At 37.1% G+C, this 19,491-nt stretch overlaps 1 protein-coding gene and 1 non-coding gene across 2 annotated transcripts; both read right to left on the minus strand.

The window, feature by feature from the left end:
- Positions 1–424: 424 nt before the first annotated feature.
- Positions 425–531, minus strand: LOC137721611 (small nucleolar RNA R71). The gene has a single exon (XR_011066681.1). It is a non-coding gene; the product is annotated as a small nucleolar RNA R71 (small nucleolar RNA).
- A 7,599-nt stretch (positions 532–8,130) lies between these two features.
- Positions 8,131–11,299, minus strand: LOC137720794 (vacuolar protein sorting-associated protein 20 homolog 2-like). Its single transcript, XM_068459904.1, has 6 exons — positions 11,046–11,299; positions 10,647–10,799; positions 10,371–10,523; positions 9,669–9,752; positions 8,603–8,747; positions 8,131–8,441 (listed from the first exon to the last, which is right to left on the minus strand). Exons 1-6 carry the CDS (start codon positions 11,145–11,147, stop codon positions 8,416–8,418), a joined length of 663 nt encoding a protein of 220 aa, XP_068316005.1. The 5' UTR covers positions 11,148–11,299; the 3' UTR covers positions 8,131–8,415.
- Positions 11,300–19,491: the final 8,192 nt, after the last annotated feature.

Genomic DNA, 19,491 nt, shown 5'->3' on the forward strand with positions numbered 1-19,491 from the left:
ATCAATGAGTGTAGGTGCTTATTCTGAGCACTCTAATTCTAACCAAGAAAAAGAGATGGTAGACAATGACGATGACAATCGAGCTTTGGAGGATTATGCTCAACCGGTTATACCAAATTCACCTTCGTGCATCTTGTTGCCTATTGAAGGTAGAAACTATGATCTCAAGTCTTCACATTTTCATATGCTTCCTTCTTTTTATGGTTTACCTAACGAAGATCCATTAGCTCATATTAAGGAATTCTATAATGTTGTGAGTCGTTTACCTTTGCAGGGAGTGAGTGAAGCAAATTTGAGGATACCCTATAAATTAAAAGATAAAGCTAAAGGTTGGCTAATGACTTTAGCGCCTAGTTCGCTTACTATTTGGGATGTTGTAGCTAAGAAATTTTTGGAGAAGTTTTTCTCTACTCAAAAGACAGCTACCTTGAGAAGGCAAATCTTCAACTTTGCACAACATGATGGAGAACCTTTCAATGAATGTTGGGAGCATTTTAAAGGGCTTTTGTTGCAATGTCCACATCATGGATTACCTCTTTACTTACAAATGCAAATTTTTTATGATGGATTAACCCAAACATGTCCATCTACTATTGACAATGCAGCAAGGGGAGCTTTGAAGAAAAAGAATGCTTAAGAGTCATATAACATCTATGAGATGTTGGGATCCTTATATAGCTCCTTACAATTAAGTAGCACAAGTTGTAATTGGACCAAACATCACCATTCCCTCTCTATAGCGGGCCATGCTATGTTTAGAGGGCTAATTGCCCATTTTGTTCTATTTGTCATGCAACTAAAACTTAATTGTCATATGCAATTAAACTATATAATTGTCCTTACTCATCTTCGTTATTTCCTTCAATCATTACCTTACACGATGTGCGATCCATTAGGTTCCTTTTAGCGAGGCAGTGGGTCATTAGAACTCCTTCTAATCGATTGTGAATTGAAACTTATTTCTAATTCTCCCTTTAGTGATTATACATCGTCATGGTTTCCACAACCCTTGAGTGACACCTAGCAGCATGGCATGGCTACCCAAGTGATGCGAGATTTATACGCACACAAATTAACCCTCTTTTCGTCAATTGTAGTATATGTATAAGTAGGGATCGTTCTGGACCGGGGATTAGGAGGGATTGTTAATCACTTGGATTTGACTCAAAAACGTAAAATAACAATATGAAACACTATACTAGACTCAAAGAATGCAAAAGTAAACTTTAAAACATTAAAACAAACCAAAAGACTCAAACATCACCCAAAACACTCAAAACTGCCTTAAAATCACTTTCTGGGCAGTTTTGAGCACTTTGGTGAATTTGGACGAAATTGGGAAATAAAATGAATCAAAACACGCATAAACACAAACTAAATTGATTTCTAACTCAAAGAATGTAAAACTAAACACTTAAAACATTAAAACAAACCAAAAGACTCAAACATCACCCAAAACACTCAAAACTGCCTTAAAATCACTTTCTGGGCAGTTTTGAGCACTTTGGTGAATTTGGACAAAATTGGGAAATAAAATGAATCAAAACACTCATAAACACAAACTAAATTGATTTCTAACTAAATTGGACATTAAAGTAAAGGGGGATTTAGATTTATACGAAAATTGAAATAACAAAACAAGTTAATAAACTAAACAGATTGTAAAACGAATTTGATGGAATGGAATGAATGGATGATAGAATGGCTAAGGGGTTCATCTTCATACATGTTATACTTGCATAATAAAATGATTTCCAATTGCATTTCAATAAACCATGAAACTCAACACCCCGGGTTAACCGTGATGCACTAATTAACCTTCAAATCTTCCTAACGTTATTGAATTGGATGGGTTAGCGCATACAACAATTCAAAACATTCCCCACAAGTCCTCAACATGAATGCATAGAAGAGGTACAAGCAAGAATCATTACGCTCTATGAAAATTATAAGTGTTTACGAGGCATTCGTTACTATGGAATACGCATGAAACTTATGCCAAGAATTCGTTTAACGCGATTGTTTATAAGCAACCTCCACTACTTGTGAATATAAGTTCGTAACTATTAGGTGAAACTCACTTATATTCTAGCGTCATATTCATGCATGAAAATTAAGTGTGCACTCTCAATGAACATACATAAATAAGTTATCAATCAAACAGTTAAACGAATTGAATCCACAACTTATGCAACGCAATTAGAAGTATTCAAATCAAAATGCAAGCATAAACATATATTCGAATCACCCCCTAACCAAGGGGGGTTTAGTTCCTCATGGTACAAAACAAAGAGAATCAAAGAAACACCTAAACATTCCAACAACTCAAACTTGAATTGTATGAACGTTTAGGTCCTCTTATCTTCCATTCCTCATTCGTACAAAACAAAGAGTATTGAAATTAAACATTGAAATCAAAGAAACACCTAAACATTCCAACAACTCAAACTTGAATTGTATGAACGTTTAGGCACTCTTCTCTTCCTCTTCGTTGTAGCACAAGGTCTAGGGATAGTTTGATGGTGTGAATGGTTTGGGGAGTGGTGGAAATGGAAGGATGGTGTTTGGATTGTAAGGGAGAGCACGGCAAGGGTGTTTGATGTCTACATTCTGAAATGGAAGAGTCAATGAGAATGAATGCAATGGATGCTTATTTATAGGTGAAATGGGGGGAACAGACAGCTAGGAGGGAATGTGGCTGCATGTTTGAATGATTAAAGGATGCATGTGGGTTGGAATTGCATGTGCAATGAATATGTGGCTGCATGTGCAAGGGGACAATCTGAAAATGCATGTGAAAGCATGTGTTGGCTGCAATGATGAAATGGATGGGAGTGCATGTGGCTTAATTAATTAAAGGGAGTGCATGTGCAATGTTTTAAAGGATGGAATGCATGTGAATATGATGGAAATCTGATTTATTTGAAGATGCATGTGCAATGAAGTGGAATGACAGCTAGGTTATGATGATGAATGCATGTGGCTGATTTATGAATGATTATGGTTGCATGTGGGTGGAAATGCATGTGGGAATTAAAACTAGAGTGAATGATGATGAATGCATGTGGATTAAAGAGAGAGAATGTGGTGTAATGATGAAGTGGAATAAGTGCATGTGGATGTGGCTGATTTGATTTATGGAAGATGCATGTGGATTAAAGATGAGTGAATGATTATGGGTGCATGTGGATGAATGTGCATGTGCAAGGTTGTTGTTGTGATAAGTGATAAGTGTATGATATGATAAGTGAATGATATGATAAGTGAATGATATGATAAGTGAATGATATGATAAGTGGATGATAAGATAAGTGGATGATATGATAAGTGGTGATATGTGGGAGTGTGGCTGAAATGAAGGAGTGGAATGTTGGAATGTTATGCACGGCTAAGGATATAGGAAAGGTTTAAATGTCCTAAAACTAAAGGGAACAAGGTTCCAACACTTTGGTCTTCAATTAGGTCTTCAATTTCGTCCAACACTTTGGCTCCAAGCATAAGCTATCCATCCTAAGCCCAAAAGTGCTCCAAAAGTCTCCAAAATGCATCTTTTTGCTCCTTTAGCCCTTTGGACCTACAAACACACGAAAATAGCTTAAAGTACTAAAATAACTAAAGAAACATAACGTAAATGCACGAGAACAAGCCATTTAAGTCGCATGAACATGCTCCTATCACCAAGCTAATTAGAAGAGGTTGGAAAACCTTTTCAATTTGGGATTACAAATGCAATACAATCTTCTCTAGCTCAATACTCTTCATCACATTGTTTAGATTGATAGTTCATTCATGTCTTTTTGTCCAATGTCGTTCTCTTGTCTATATGATAACCTTGAATGTGATTTGGAACGGCTTCCTAAATTTCATTCACACTCTAGCCAAAGATTCTTAATCATGTCATAGAGTATTCTCCCACAATAGTTTGAAGGTTAGAGATCCCTTGTTGCACATTCACATGCCCCTCTTGATTAAGTGGCCTAACCCCAACTATGTCATGGACACTCTCAAATGGAATGCCTTTAAAATAGTCAAAGAATAAGTACCTACCCTGTGAGAACCCATATTTTAATATTATCTACATATTAGCTATACATTGTTTTGTATAGTAATATTTATACTACTTCTAGTTAGCTATATTAATGCCTTTATTATAAAAGTATTTTTGCATGATCATTATTAGAAGAGATCTTTGCTGCCATCATTTCCTAATATCATGACACCTTCAGCTTAACCATATGCATTATGACCTATTCAACTGTCATGTTATAAGCCCCTTCTTCCACAACTAAGTTGACACCTCCACCTTCCACCATTGTTTACAAGCCACCTGTTAAACCCAAGTTATTTTTCTCATGCACAATGGCACCTGAAAGCCATTCGTCAACGTATCATTCATCAAATGCATTCTTATCTCATCTTAGCTGCCATAAAACACTAGTTATGCGGCCTTTTATGTCCCTATAAATAGGAGCTAAGCTCCATTTATTTTCCTGCACAAGCTCGCATGCAATGCATGCTCTGGAGCTCACGTAGTGTGTATATATTATATATGTTTAAAGAGAGAAATTAGATGATAAAAGAGAGTAGAAGAAATATATGGTGTTAGGAGGGTTCAAGGAGCTTGCTCAAGTACGTGGAGCTTAGTTGTTTCAATAGTGACATGGATAAGTACGTGGAGCTTAGTTATTCCGGTAATGACATGGATCTTTGTTTTAGCTTTGGAATCGAGGTAGGGGAAATACTGCATACCTTTACGGAAATTGATTTTATTAAATTTCGTGAAGTGTTGTAATATTCTTGATCATTTTTTGTTGATTAATGTGTTGGATATTAATTGGCTAATTGCTTCGGTTAAGTGTTTACTTGTTATTGGTTATGGAATTATTGTTAGAATGCTATTTGTTGAGAATATATTTTGATACATATAAAAGATGAAATGAAATTATTTATGCATCATTCATGTTGATGTGGTTGGAACTTCAATGTTGAGACTAGTCTGGAAATGAAGGTAATTGGAAAGGATCTTTTGTGTAGTTGAATCTATTCATTGTGAACCAAGTCCTAGGCAAGCCTGGTGTGCACATTAGAATAGGATATCGGCGGGATATTTGTTGATGTGGGTGATTTGGGTTAGAGAGCAATGAATTAGATAAGATGACTAACAAAAGGTGTTTATGAACTTGGGATATCTTATGGGGGTTAGTTTGTATAATAGAATATTCAAACCACCACTGCAGTGGTAAAATGTACGGTATGGGACATGCGGGTCCGCGTGTTTTATTATATGAGTTAATGGGAATAGTGGAAGAGGTTGCATTGCGTTCATGCATTGTCATCAATAATGATTTGATATTTGGCTATATGATTCCATGACACTTAATTTAATATTGTCAATTTACTGTGGTAAGGTTATGTCCCTACTAAGCTGTTAAAGCTCATCCCTCTATTGTTATCCAGGTTTACGAACTAGACATTCAAGAGGGTAGGCAGGATGAGATCGGATTAGATGTGGGAATAGAATGTTTATTCATCTATTTACTATAGAATTATAAAGAGTTCTTGATTTGTTTAAGAATCATGAGTTATTTTATAAGAAGAAATTTATTTTCTAACCCGTTTCAATTTCCTTTTAATTATTTAGTTTTTAACTCACGTTTCGGATTTGGGTTCGAGTTTTATTACCGACCACACGGGTAAGTTTGAGAGAGAACTAACCTAATTTCCTCTTTTCCCTAGCAGCTAACCAACTTCGTTGAGGAGGAACTAAGCCCTAGTCACGTAAAAGCCTAGCTAGGCATGCTTTTAATGAAGAGAGAAGCAGACTTTCCCTTCCTAGCTCACGCAGAAAACCAACGTGCGAATGCCATGATGCGCTTTAGCAAAAGTAGCAACTGCGAAAAGCTGACCCGAGAAATCCTCACCTTGGGAAGAAGAACAATGCAAGTTCTACAATCTAGCCTTCTTACACTAAAATAGGGGAGTAGTAGAAGAACTAGGGAGAAAAGGGAGGGAGAACCAAACCACAATTAGAGATTCCATAGGAAAGCCCTAGAAATGAGTCATTCACCTACAAAAAAGGGAGTTAGAAGCCATTAAAGGGAATCCAAGAACTCAGCCCAGAACATCATAATACAGAAAGGTTCAAACGTTAAGGAGAGAAACACATAACCATCTTTCTACAATCTTGGAGTTTTCCCCCAGACTTCCTTCAACCCTTTCAATCAAGGAAAGCCTCTTGATCCCCGGTCCTCCAACTTCACACAAAGAACAAAAAAAGTCCAAAAACATCACTTTGCAACTTAGCATTCTCCATAACCTCCCTCTGAGTATTCCAGCCATAGTAAGCCTTGCTACCACCCTAGGAGACCCAAATTATCTACCAGAGAACACCATGCAACCATGCCAACTTTCTCTCTCTCAACATGCTAAACTGATGAACTTCTAGCTTCTACACCGTACCTCACTTGAGCAAGCCATTATTTACTTAATCATGTTATCTTCGACTCATTGATCTAACTAGAATATTTCCTAATACAAGCTAACTCTTTTGAGATATTCTGGGACTTGGTATGAAATTGAACCAAGGGAGACAAGAGGACATTCTCAAAGCCCGAGTCCACCTCGACCTAAAAGTCCCCTAACAGTATCAATCATACCAATGACTAGAAACCAATCACTCTCTTAAGAGAGAAGACATAACAAGTACTGATCTAAGTAGATTGTCAATGCCTAATTGGGTTGAATAAAATATCCTTGATCCTTTAAGTAAATATTGATTATGGTCAGCATTTGTACCATGTGAATGCTGCTTTTGAGAGTGCAACAAGTACAATGTTGCAACTGAGAATGTGGCAAGACTCTTCCTCTTATAAGTTTGGCAAGCTTGAGCTCATAGTCAACGATGGAGGGGATGTGAATTGTGTTTGTGCTCTCCAGTCCAGCCATTAGTTTTTATTTTTTAATCTTTTTTTTTAACAAACGATATTATTTGCACTAAAGGGAGAGGGTGTATACTTAGCCTCACAATGGGCTAACAATAATGTGGTTCAAATTCGCCTTTGGCGAGAATCAAACCTAAGATCTCTCACTTACAAGTGAAGAAGAATACCACTAAACTGTAGTACTAAGTGGCCAGTCCAATCATTAGTTTTGGTTGTAATTACAATCAGGTGGCATTGGCACATATGTAAAATGCTGTAATTCCTTGCAAAAAGCAAAGCATCGAAAAAAATGGGTACAATGAGCCCTGGCCTTGTTCTTCCCTTCACCAAAAGACACATGGATCGACTCAGATCACCTTTGGCTGTACTACCTATCGCGCGGCAGGTTGGCAACGAGTGCAGGTCAGTGGTGGAAATGTAGAGTAGACACATTCTAGCTTGGAGGAAAAAATTGTGACCTTCATATAGTATACAAGCGAGACATGGAGGAGATATGACATCATGATTTCAATAAATCATCAGTAGGTCCAGGACCACCAGGATCCTCTCCGGATCCTTTTGGTAAGGATCCTGAGGATTCATGATTTGTGTTCGTTAATTGTACATTGTGCGGTCAGTTTTTGTCAAGTACTGTTTATGTTTAATTTTAAATAAAAATATTTAAAATAATTTCTGATTGCACAATGTACGATGAACAGGATTGACGGATCCCCCGGATCCTCACAAAGAGGATCCGGCAAGGATCCGGATTCAGTCTAAGAGGTGCCATTGCTAGGCAAAGCCGTGATATCTACGAGTGTAGTGATCAAGTCGAATGCAGGGAAAGCGGCGAAATCAATCCGATGATTGGAAATGCAGTCAGATTCTTCCGAGGTTTACTGGTTGGACTGCTACTTTTGATTCTTTGGCAACTTTGCTTTCCCGTGTTCCTTTTTTGTCAATTTATTGGTAAGTCAATGTGTTTGTTTTCTGTCAATAACAGAATTGGACGACTTAACAAAAATAGTAAATAATAAAAAGGAATTCACTCAGAACCTTCATCTTATCATCAGAACAGCTAATATCATAAATGGTTAGTAGTTGTATCAAATTCTTGAAACTCTCATCTAATAATTAGGAAATTAAAAATTTCTTGAAAACACAATTAATAATTTCTCAAAGTAACATGTATAGCACTACAACAAACAAGTTTCAACCCAGAGCATCACATTCTTGTTTCCCATTGTTCGTTCCATGAAGAAAGACTGATGTCGAAAAGAAGTAAATATATGTTAAAGCAATGAGTCTTTGGACTGAGTCCTGAAAAATTACATATTTGTACAATCCAATTCAGGTAATCAAGAAAGAACACAATCAAAGTTGTCCAGAGCAAATAATTTTACTGGTACATGCATGGTTGCAGAAGGGAGAAGCATCAATTGACGTTTGAAAACAGTTTGACAAGAAGGCAACCTAATTCAACTGTTTAATCTAATCAAGCCACCAATGGTTCCTCCATAACTGCATATCCCAAAATATTGTCAAGCATTTGCAGTTGAGTTAACGTAAGCAACGAGCAGTTAGCATTGTGTTTGTGGGGTTCTTGTTCTCTGTGTGTGTGTGTGTGAAAAAAGAGAGAGAGAGAGAGAGAGAGAGAGACAGAGACAGAGACAGAGACCGACCTTTTGTCTTAGTGGAAACTTCATCATTCGCAACCGGATCAGGTGCAACTGGTACTTTGATTGGTACATCGGGAAGGTCCAACCTCTCGTTTTCTTTAGGAGATAGCACTGAAGCAGGAGCTATATGCATATCTTGAACGGTGATCTGACAAAGGAGAGAAGTTTCACTTTTAGATGAGATGAAATTATGTGACACCAGAATAGTAAAACTAACAAGAATAAGAAACAAACAAAAGGGAAAACCAAAAGGTAACCGCACAACAAAACATATACTATTAAAACCAGCAAAAATAATAAAAGGGAAAACCAAAAGGTAACCGTACAACAAAACATAAAACTAAAAGGGAAAACCAGCAAGAAGAAGTTGAGAAAATGTTAAAAGAAGAAATTTCATATTTACTTATATCTAAGTTCAAAATCATAATTTTAATGGGTGCCTACATAAGATTGATTGTTAAATGAAGGAGAAGGAAAGGTTAAATGAAAGGTCAGAGAGGGACAAAAACCTGCCCTTTACGCTGTGCAACAAGTTCATGTTCCCAAGAAGTCAACGAAGGAAACATTTTTCTGTTTCTGAAGCATTTTTCACCTTCGAATGTTTTACATCTAAGGGTCAGAATATATCTTACCCCAGTTGGAAGTCCAAAGCAAGTGGGATAAGGTAGTGGCATATCTACCAATTTTCTATCCTAGAAATCTAGCAGTAACACTGCTGGAGAAGGGATGATGAGACACCAAATTGCATTGTTCTTACAAGAACCGGATACCATGCATTGCATGAAAACTAAATTGGTAATAGCAATATTGGTAATGGGATAAATGAAGAGCACCTAAGAGAAAATAACTTTTTGACATGTTGATAAGTATTAAAAAATGATTTTGACATAATAATCCTAGATACAGCATGAGGATTTTTATTAATCTCAGAGAGCAGTAATGCATTGTATGTTAATCACTAGGAAAAGATTTGCTGTATAAAAAATACCCAGAAGAGAAAAAATGACAATGAGGAAGCAAAACAATCATTAGGGTTTGTGGACCTGTTGTTAGAATAGAAATATCATACCTGAGCTTCCAAATTCTCTAATTCTGCTATAATATCCTCTTCGTCTTCTGCTGATAATTTCTCCCCCAAGATTGCATTAATTTCCTAACAAAATCATGAGTGAAATGGTAGAATTTATTAAAAAGGAAAAACTGAGGAGAAGATGATAATCAAGGAAGAAGAGAAGGTTTAGATGTTAACTAATCATTGTTTACAATGACGAGAAAAACATACAAGAATACACACAAATGATGTGAGAAACAGAGACATAATTTTTTACGAGATCACAGCAGAAATAGTTATATTGGGAATCTAGTGTCAAACAAGAGGGATGGGTGGGGGTTGAAAAGTAAACTTGTTAATAGGAAAAGAACTTGTATAAACCTTACAAGATCGCCAATCTTTACAAAGTCAACTCAGAGGTAAACATTTTCCCGCACTTGATTTATAATAAAAACAACAACAAAATTCCAAGCACTTCCGCTCCTCCGTTTACCATAAGAAAAAAGATGGAAAGCTCTCAAATATAAATGAGGGAGGGAGGTGGGAAGAGGGAAGGCCTTGCACAGAACGGGCATCAGAAATGTGACAATCAAAAATCTTCCCAAATCACCAGAAAGTATTTGATATAGATCCTCATCCTAAGAATGCAACCCAAAAAAACTCAGCTGAAATACTAGATAAATAAAAACAAAAAAATGAAGGAGAAGAAGTGAAGCTCACATCTTGGTAAGCTTTAGCTTCATCAGTATCATCCATCAGCTTTTGCACATCGTCGAGATTGATCTCACTTTGTAAGGCTTTAATCGCATTATTACCAGCCTTCAAACTCTCGAACACCGCTTTCTGCTTGCTTGTGAGTTCGATGTCTTGCAACTGAACCAAAACATTTACTCGAGGAGTGTGAACATGTTATTTGCATGTTAAAGTAGACCAAGTTGTAAAGGAAATGGAAAGAAAGAAAATGGACAAGTAGGGTAGGGTTGTGCAATTACATACTTGTTGCTCAACATTAATAACCCAGGTATCAACTTGCTTCAATAATTCTTCTTGTGCCTTCTTCTTCTTTAATGCTAACAAAGCTCTTTCCTTTTTCTTGTCACGAATCAAATCCCGTGCGGCTTGCTTTTCGGCTTCGATTACAGCTTCAAGCTGGGCAAGGTGGGATACAAGTCAACTTGATCAATACCCTCTATTCAAAATTCACAAATACTACGCAAATTCACATCCTCATTACAAAAAAAAAAAAAAAAAAACATGGGAATTCCTCAGTCAAAGAAAATTAAATGAAGTTCTTCGTTTTCTGGTAGCCCATTTGAGATGACAAGCAGAATTTATTTTCTGTTTGACAGGAGTATCCACAAGTACAAAATAAGAATTAAGAATTAAGATTAAGACCTGTTGTTGGTACTGGGCAAGTTTGCGCCTCTGGGTCTTGAGAGAAAGAATAGCTCGATCTACCTCCGTGATCTTGGGCTTCTTCACGAACAAATTTCCCATCTCTCAATCCTCTTCTGATCCAATAATATTTCCTATTTCTTAAACCATTTCGTGTTCGTTGAGAATTAATAACAATTCTCTCTCAATTATCTTCTACGATGATTTCAATTGGGTTTTGCTTTGCTCCATTCTAATTTCCCCCAATAAATCTTATTTCTCCCTCCGAGGGTCCTTCTAGTACTCGTCTCCTACAGACACACACAGAGAGAAGAGAGTGGGGAGAGTTTTCGCAGGAAAGGCAGCAGTGATTTTCGACTCATTGACCATAGAGGGATTTTTTTTTTTCTTTTTTTGAAAAAATTAGTTTTGGCTCTTCAGTGTCTAATATTCATTCCTTAAGATCTTATCTGACACACCCGATCGAGATCAAGGCATGCTGGCCGTCACGTGAAAGTGACGTAACCATGTGCACAGTGCGGAAGTTAATAAAATAATAATAAAAATAGTACGAATAAATAAAAATCAGTTTTACACAAAGTAAAAACAAATATGTGCAAGCGTAAGTGTGAACACAAGGTTCAGAGCGCAAAGACCTAATGCAGTCCAGGAGAAAACGACACTACAAAAGCACACCCGAAGGTGGTCCTACACTGGTGATCGTCTGTCAGATATGCCGGGGAATTCCTCGGGAAGCCACCAAAAGTGCTAGCCAATTAGAACCTGGAGGGGCGCAAAACAAAATTGTGAGTGGGCAAAAACAAAGCTTTTCAAAAACCATTTCATAAACAAGTTTTAACCCCTCGCCGTAAAACCTGTATACTTCCCAGAAAATATAATATACATATATATAAATCATGCTCCGAAATATGTCAAGTCAAATGTCTCTAAATAGAATGCAAGTGCTCAGGAATATCAAGTCAAAGCCATATAATCTGTCAGTCGGAATCACCTAACGTGACCTGTACGGCTGAATCTAGTGCTCAAATCTTCATCTAACTAATTATACATGCACACAAGTCGGAACCAACTAACGTGGTCTGTACGACAAGCCTGGGTGTAATATAAGAACACTCAAGTGCTACGATCACGTGAAGGCTGGGCGAATAATCGCGGGTCACCTACGAGTCGGAACCACCTAAAGTGGTCTATACGACAGGACTGTGCACCTAACTTGGATCCAAGATGAGCGTGTGGTGCGGGAGGTGAACATCATGTGAAGGACTGTGCCCAACTCTGGGCGGGAGCACTAACACCGGGGGTGCAGGTTATGAGCTCTTTATGCATCTCAAATCACTACTGAACGTAAACATAAATCATAACTCACCTGACACTTACATGTGCGTCCGCAGCACCAAACATATATATAAACATATGCGATTCATAATGCGTAAATCAATGACAAACTATAAACATGGCATATAAACGAATAAACGTTTCATTAAACTTTCTGGGAAAAGTATAAGTATATAGGTATATACGAAAAACCAAAAGCCCACTCACTGATATGTGGAAGGGTCGTAACCCCCTTGCCTCGAGTGACCACGCTCGTCCTCAGGATAGGTCTCACCTATATGTGAAACAACTATAAAAACGTTAATTTTAAAACACATAACCAACCTTATGAAATAACTTCTCATACAATACTCAAATGGGGTGTATGAATACACCAATGTGATCTACTCAACCTCAGGAACATCCCCATATTTTTAGAAAAAAATTTCACCGTCGCACGCGCCCCCACGCGCCTGCCAAGGCACGGCCACACGCGTCAACCACGCACAGGCACGTGCCTGGCACGCTGACGGCGCCAGTTAATGCCGTTAGGAATATTCCGTTAACTTTAACGGATTCCATTAACGCCGTTAAGAATATTCCGTCGTCTTCTCCGGCGAGGCTCCGGCGCCGGAAAACCGAGAAATTTTCAAATCGTAATATCTTCTTCGTTTTTCAACCAAATTTCACAAAATTGGTACCAAAATGAAGCTTACAACGAGAGGAACAAATCCATACCACTTTCAAGTGCTAAAATACACGGAATCTCGCCGGGAAAACACCACCAACTTCAGCCAACCTCGAAACTCACGATCCCGACATCCAAAACCTTCAAACGAACCACCCCGAGCCTCCTAAGGACCTCACCAAGCTTCCTACAAGCTTGAAATTCCCAAAAACACAAAAATTAACGTGTGCATGAACAGTGACAAAAATCGGGTATCCCGAGTTCGACGTGAAAACGAAGGTATCCTTACCTGAAATGAGTATATTTGGACTTCGACGGACCTCACGAGCATGAATATGTACTTTGTTTCTTCGATCTGTGAAGATTACAAGGGTTTTGGGGTATGTCCGTACAAATGGGATAGAAAATGGGGAAGGGAAATGGCACGGGACAGGTGCATCGACAGGGAAAGGGTGAAGGAAATGTGTGGTGCAAAACCAGCCACACCAAGCTCAAAACAACCATACAACGTAAAAAAATCACGCTAGGGGCAAAATCGTCATTTCACGCGTATGTTTTAAAAATTTCCGGAACGGGCTGTCACATTATCAGCTTTTAGATTTTAATCAAAGTCTCCAGCATTAATATATTGATGAATCACAAGTAAGTTACATAATTTAAAAATAAAAAAAAATTAGTAATTGATTTGAGTTTTAACACTCACACCCTTATTAAACTCCTAATCAATTTTTAATTCAAGCATTTTCCAAATATAAAAAATAAAATTAGAATAAGTTTGTAACCATTAAATTTTTATAAAAAAAAAAAAATTCAATTTTTTCTTATATGTATCCATTTTTTAAATATACCAATTTGTTAAAAATGTACCCTTTTTTAATTTAAAATGTACCCATTTTTTATATAAAATTTCATTCAATCTTTTATGTAATCCATTTTTTAAACTTATATGGGTACATTCTATTTCGTTGGTTTGAGAATGTATGTGATAACCCGTCCCTAATTTTATATTTTTATAAATTTTAAATGAGTGAATTGGCGAAAATGCCATACTGGCGAGACTGTTGATTTTTGTTGACCATCATTTAGTGACGCGTGCAAGTTACTATTTTACCGTACTCTCGAAGTTCTCAACAGGACGATTGCATAAGCGTAATCTGAATCGAAACCGAGGTTACAATAGGGGTTTTATGGAACTACAAATCCGAAAAGTGTTTTGTAAAGATTACTATTTATTATTTTATATATTTCTCCTAAGTATTATATCATTATTTTAAAATTATTTTGTGAGAAATGAGGAGAAAAGGAAGAACGAATCGGAGAGAAGGACAAAAAGATGAGGAATTAGGGGGCAGAGCTGCCCAATCGGGAGAGAAGAGAAGAGCATTCACCAATGAGAACCAAGAGAAAGGAGAGAAAGGAGAAGGAAGAAAAGGAAAGGAACCGAGGGAAATCAACCTAGCCAAACCAGGTCATTCCTTGACCTGCTGCCCGACTCGGTGAAAAACCATGATTTCCTATGCCTTTTCAAGCGATTCGCAGCCACCACCACCAGGAAGTCACTCAACATCAACACCTCTTCTATTTCAACCCAAAACTCGATAGATTTTAGCCTTGGTGTCGTGAAGATCTCACTGATGGGTTTTGTGAGTGTCCAGTAGCGATCGGCTGATTCTGCATAAACCATCACTGACCACCACCATGGTTCCACTCTTCTTGAACCCAGGAACAAGTCCCAAGCCTTGGTTAGGGCGGCGGCGCACCGAAGGTGTTGAATCGAAGCTTACCCATTCTAGGGTTTCCGACGGATGTGAGCCAATTTGGGGCCTTTCCCAGCCAAACTAGACTTGGCCACAGGTATAAAACTTGCTCTACTCGTTAAGATCTTCAATCATGTAAAATTTGAGAATTTTTGGAAATAATTGAATTTTCTAGTGGTTTGAGGCAGTCGGCCACTACTTGTGGCGGTGCGTGGGCAAAGACACCACTTGACCTCCCTAGGCTAAAATGGGTGCCCTGATTTCATATTAGACATCTGATTGATGAAATTCCGTTGTTTGGTTATATTTTCGTTAAGGGCCGCCACTTGGGTATTATATGATTCAACGATTCGACCAATGGATTGTCACTAAACTTTAATACGTAATAGTACAAATATTTAAGGATATTAGGAACTGACGGATCAGGAATTTGACAACGGATCTTGATAGGAGCATATTCATGCGACTTAAATGGCTTGTTCTCGTACATTTACGTTATGTTTCTTTAGTTATTTTAGTTCTTTATGCTTCTTTTGTGTGTTTTCAGGTTCTAAGGGCTTAGGGAGCAAGAAAGTGCATTTTGAGGCTATTTGGAGCATTTTTGGGCATGGATTGGATAGCTTATCCATGGAGCCAAAGTTTGGACGAAATTGAAGACTTGAAGTAGGAAAGTTAAATCCTAAAAAGACCTCATGTTTGAGCATCATTGAAAACTCCTACGCATTTTAGAACACAAAAACAACATTCCTAGCAACCTTAGGACATTGTCGTGTGTTTCCTTGTGTCTCCCTTCCTTGCCATGCAAGGAAGGGCTTTGTTCCCTATTTTAAATACTTAAACACTACCACTTATCATTCACCACATATCATTCACCACTTATCATATCATACATTCATTTATCACTTATCATAATCATTCACTTATCACTTAACATATCATACACTTATCACTTATCACTCATAATCACCTACAACATCCACCTACTTCACCTACAACATCCACTTACTCACCTACAACATCCACCTACTTCACCTACAACATCCACCTACTCACCTACAACATCCACCTACTTCACCTACAACATCCACCTACTTCACCTACAAATGACATAGCCATATGTTCCCTCCACTACTCCTATAAATACCCTTGCATTCATTCATTCATGAACATCTCATTTTCATACACAACACATTACAAACACATTCTCCCTTCCCTAGCCGTGAGCTTCCCATCTCTCCCCTTATAATCCAAACACCATTTTTCCATTCCACACTTCCATCCCCCAAACCAATTATCCCTAGACCTTATGCTACAATAAAGAGGAAGAGAAGAGGGCCTAAACGTTCATACAATTCAAGTTTGAGTTGTTGGAATGTTTAGGCGTTTCTTTGATTTCAATGTTTAATTTCAATTCTCTTTGTTTTGTATGAGGAACTAAACCCCCCTTTAGCTTGGGGGTGATTCGAAATTATGTTTATGTTTGTAATATGATTTGATTACTTTTAATTACGTTTCATAAATTGTGAATTCAATTTGTTTAACTGTTTGATTGATAACCTATTTATGTATGTTTATTAAGAATGAACGCTTAATTTTCATGCATGAATTTGACGCTAGAATATAAGTGAGTTTCACGTAATAGTTATGAACTTATATTCACAAGTAGTGGAGGTTGCTTATAAACAATCGCGTTAAACAAATTCTTGGCATAAGTTTCATGCAATCATAGTAACGAATGCCTCGTCAACACTTATAGTTTTCATGATGCTTAATGATTCTTGCTTGTATCTCTATTATGCAATTCATGTAGGGAACTTGTGAGGAATGCTTTGGGTTGTCGTATGCAATCATCCAATTCATTAACTTAAGGAAAACTTGACGGTTAATTTAAGCGGACCTAATTAACCCGGGGTGTTGAGAATTCATGGTTTATTGAAATACAATTAGAAATCATTTTATTATGCAAGTGTAACATGTATGGAGATGAACCCCTTAGCTAGCCATACCATCCATTCATTTCCGTCAATTTCATATTTACAATTTGTTTTCTTTACAATCTATCCATTTTAGTTTAAATTCGTCCAAAATCAATCCCCCCATATTTCGTTTAAGTCTTAGTCTTAATCTTTCTTATTTTTAGTTTTGAATTCTTCGAGTTTAGTATAGTGTTTTAGTTTGTGTTTTTACGTTTTTGAGTCAAATCCAAGTGATTAACAATCCCTCCTAATCCCCGGTCCAGAACGATCCCTACTTATACTTATACTACAATTGTCAAAAAGAGGGTTTAATTTATGCGCGTATAATTCTCGCATCAGATCTTCCCGGATGGGTTTTCTAAATCTAAACGTCGGCCACCACTTAGCGATTGGCGGAGATTCGACCTGTTGGATCGTTCCGAAACTTTAGGATGTTATTCTAGAAGCTTATTGAAACTCTTAGGAAGTTACAGATCTGAAATCCGAGGTACGGATCTTTCGGATCGAGTTATGTAGGGTTGTGGACCCTCCCGTCAACCTTTGACCGACTGTTGACTTTTTATTAATGGGTTACAAATCATTCTAAAACATCCTTGGGGATGTGTTTTATGTAATTTATGTGTTTTATCGATAAGAATTCTGAAACGTGATTTGATATTTGTTCTAGGCAACGATTGTCGTGACGCCTCGATATTCGTGTTAGGGAGTTGTAGCACGGACTTCAGGTGAGTGGGTCTTTTCTTTTATATAGTATATACATATTTTTTAGTTTCCATTTATACATTGAAAGAGAATTTACTACGTATACCTTAGACTAATGCTTATAAGAATTAGTGAAATAACGAAAAATTACAAAGTGATCATAAATCCTACAGGATGCATAGGTATGCGTATGTTTATTGATGCCATGATTATACCTATGGCTATGAATGATATTATGTTGATTAGAACTATCGAACCACTATGGCATGACTATATTTATGTTTTATGATCATCGTTTGCTACACCGATGTTAGTGCTCACCTAAGGCTAGGGCCAGTCTATCACGTGTATGTTCACATCTACACCGCACGCTCGCCTTGGATCCACGTAGGTGCCAGTCCTGTTGTACAGGTTGCAATAGGCAACTCCGACTCATATGTGATAGCGAATAGTGCATGTTTTCACCTGATTATAACACTAGAACGTATATCATAATTACACCCAATCATGTTCATGTTAGAATAACTCTGCATGAACTCAGTGTGTCAGCATGTGTCGATGAGTATACGATTACTAACGTCATGTACTTATATATGAACTATCGTGCCATATTGATATCTTGATATTTTGCAGGCTATGGTGAGTATTTCCATACTATATTTAGTATGTATATCTTGGAAATTATACATGTTTTATGGTGAGGGGTTATAGCATTTTCAAAGGTTTTTATTAAAACTTTATTTTCAGGCCCACTCACCCTTGTTTTTCACCCCTCTAGGTTTTAATAGCTGAGCTTTCTTATCGACGAGGATTCTTGACAAATCTTGGTGTAGATGATTACCTTCGATGGTATAATTCTCACCCTATCTTATTGTAATGTACTTGTGCTCTTTTGTGTTCCTTTCAAGTACAAAAATAAGGATAGTATAGTGGCACAAGTAAGGGGGTCGAACCACAAGGACTGATTAGAACTCTACAAATTACTAGCTTTATGTGAACCCTAACTAAGTAATGAAAATGAAAACTGAATTTAGATTTTTGTTTTGAAAGCTAAAGTAACTTGAAATGCAAGACAAGATAAAGATGAATGATAGATTGATTCAAAAACGATGGGAACGGAACTAGGGATACCGATTTCACCATTACAAGTCAATTCCATGAAAGTTAAGTCAAAACGCATTCAACTCTCCAATCTGCAACTAGGGTTCGTTTTACTTATTTATGATCATCCATTTGATTTGTGGTTGTGATCAAGTACTCCCAATATGCAACCTAGTTGTTATGTTCAACTTAGATTAGCAAGTAAAAATCCATTAAGAACAAGAAAACTTCAAAGAACCAAAGAAATCACATGGTAGGATGTATGCATAGTAGTTTCTTCATTCATCCACATGTCCAGCAAGATTAATCATGATGTGTACTAAGCAGCCTTAATGGTGATCAAATATTAAGATTAACAAACAAATTATACTATAAAATCAGTGAATGAAACAAGAACACACATCGGTAATTTGAATACTTTAACTTAATAAATAGAGTAGGTTTGCAAGGCTACATTGAATTCCCCAACTACGAACATAATTACACAACATGATTACAAAATATATAAATATCAAGAACAATATGAGTGAAATTAAAGTTCATAGAAAAAACCCCCTTGAAGCAATTATGATGTTGTGATGCGAAATATATAAGCACACAAATTAAAACCCTCTTTTGACAATTGTAGTATATGTATAAGTAGGGATTGTTCTAAATCGGGGATTAGGAGGGATTGCTAAATCACTTGAAAATTGACTCAAAAACGTAAAACAAAGGTTAAAACACTAAACTAGACTCAAAGAATGCAAAACTAAACACTAAAACAAACCAAAAGACTCAAAACAGCAACAAAACACTCAAAACTGCCTTAAAAACACAATTTGGGCAGTTTTGAACACCTAACCTAATTTGGACGAATTTGGGTTATAACTTGAATCAAAACACTTAGAAACACAAATCTAAGACAC

This window comes from Pyrus communis, chromosome 16 (assembly GCF_963583255.1).
Source record: "Pyrus communis chromosome 16, drPyrComm1.1, whole genome shotgun sequence".
NCBI classification, from domain to species: Eukaryota; Viridiplantae; Streptophyta; class Magnoliopsida; order Rosales; family Rosaceae; genus Pyrus; species Pyrus communis.

What these genes read in the sequence shown, in the direction of transcription:
- LOC137720794 (XM_068459904.1), bottom strand. Translation starts at nt 11,147, where the DNA reads ATGGGAAATTTGTTCGTGAAGAAGCCCAAGATCACGGAGGTAGATCGA. An exon ending in AAGCTAAAGCTTACCAAGAT is followed by an intron (nt 9,753 to 10,370) that starts GTGAGCTTCACT and finishes TGATTTTGTTAG; the next exon opens with GAAATTAATGCAATCTTGGG. An exon ending in TAGAGAATTTGGAAGCTCAG is followed by an intron (nt 8,748 to 9,668) that starts GTATGATATTTC and finishes CTCCTTTGTCAG; the next exon opens with ATCACCGTTCAAGATATGCA.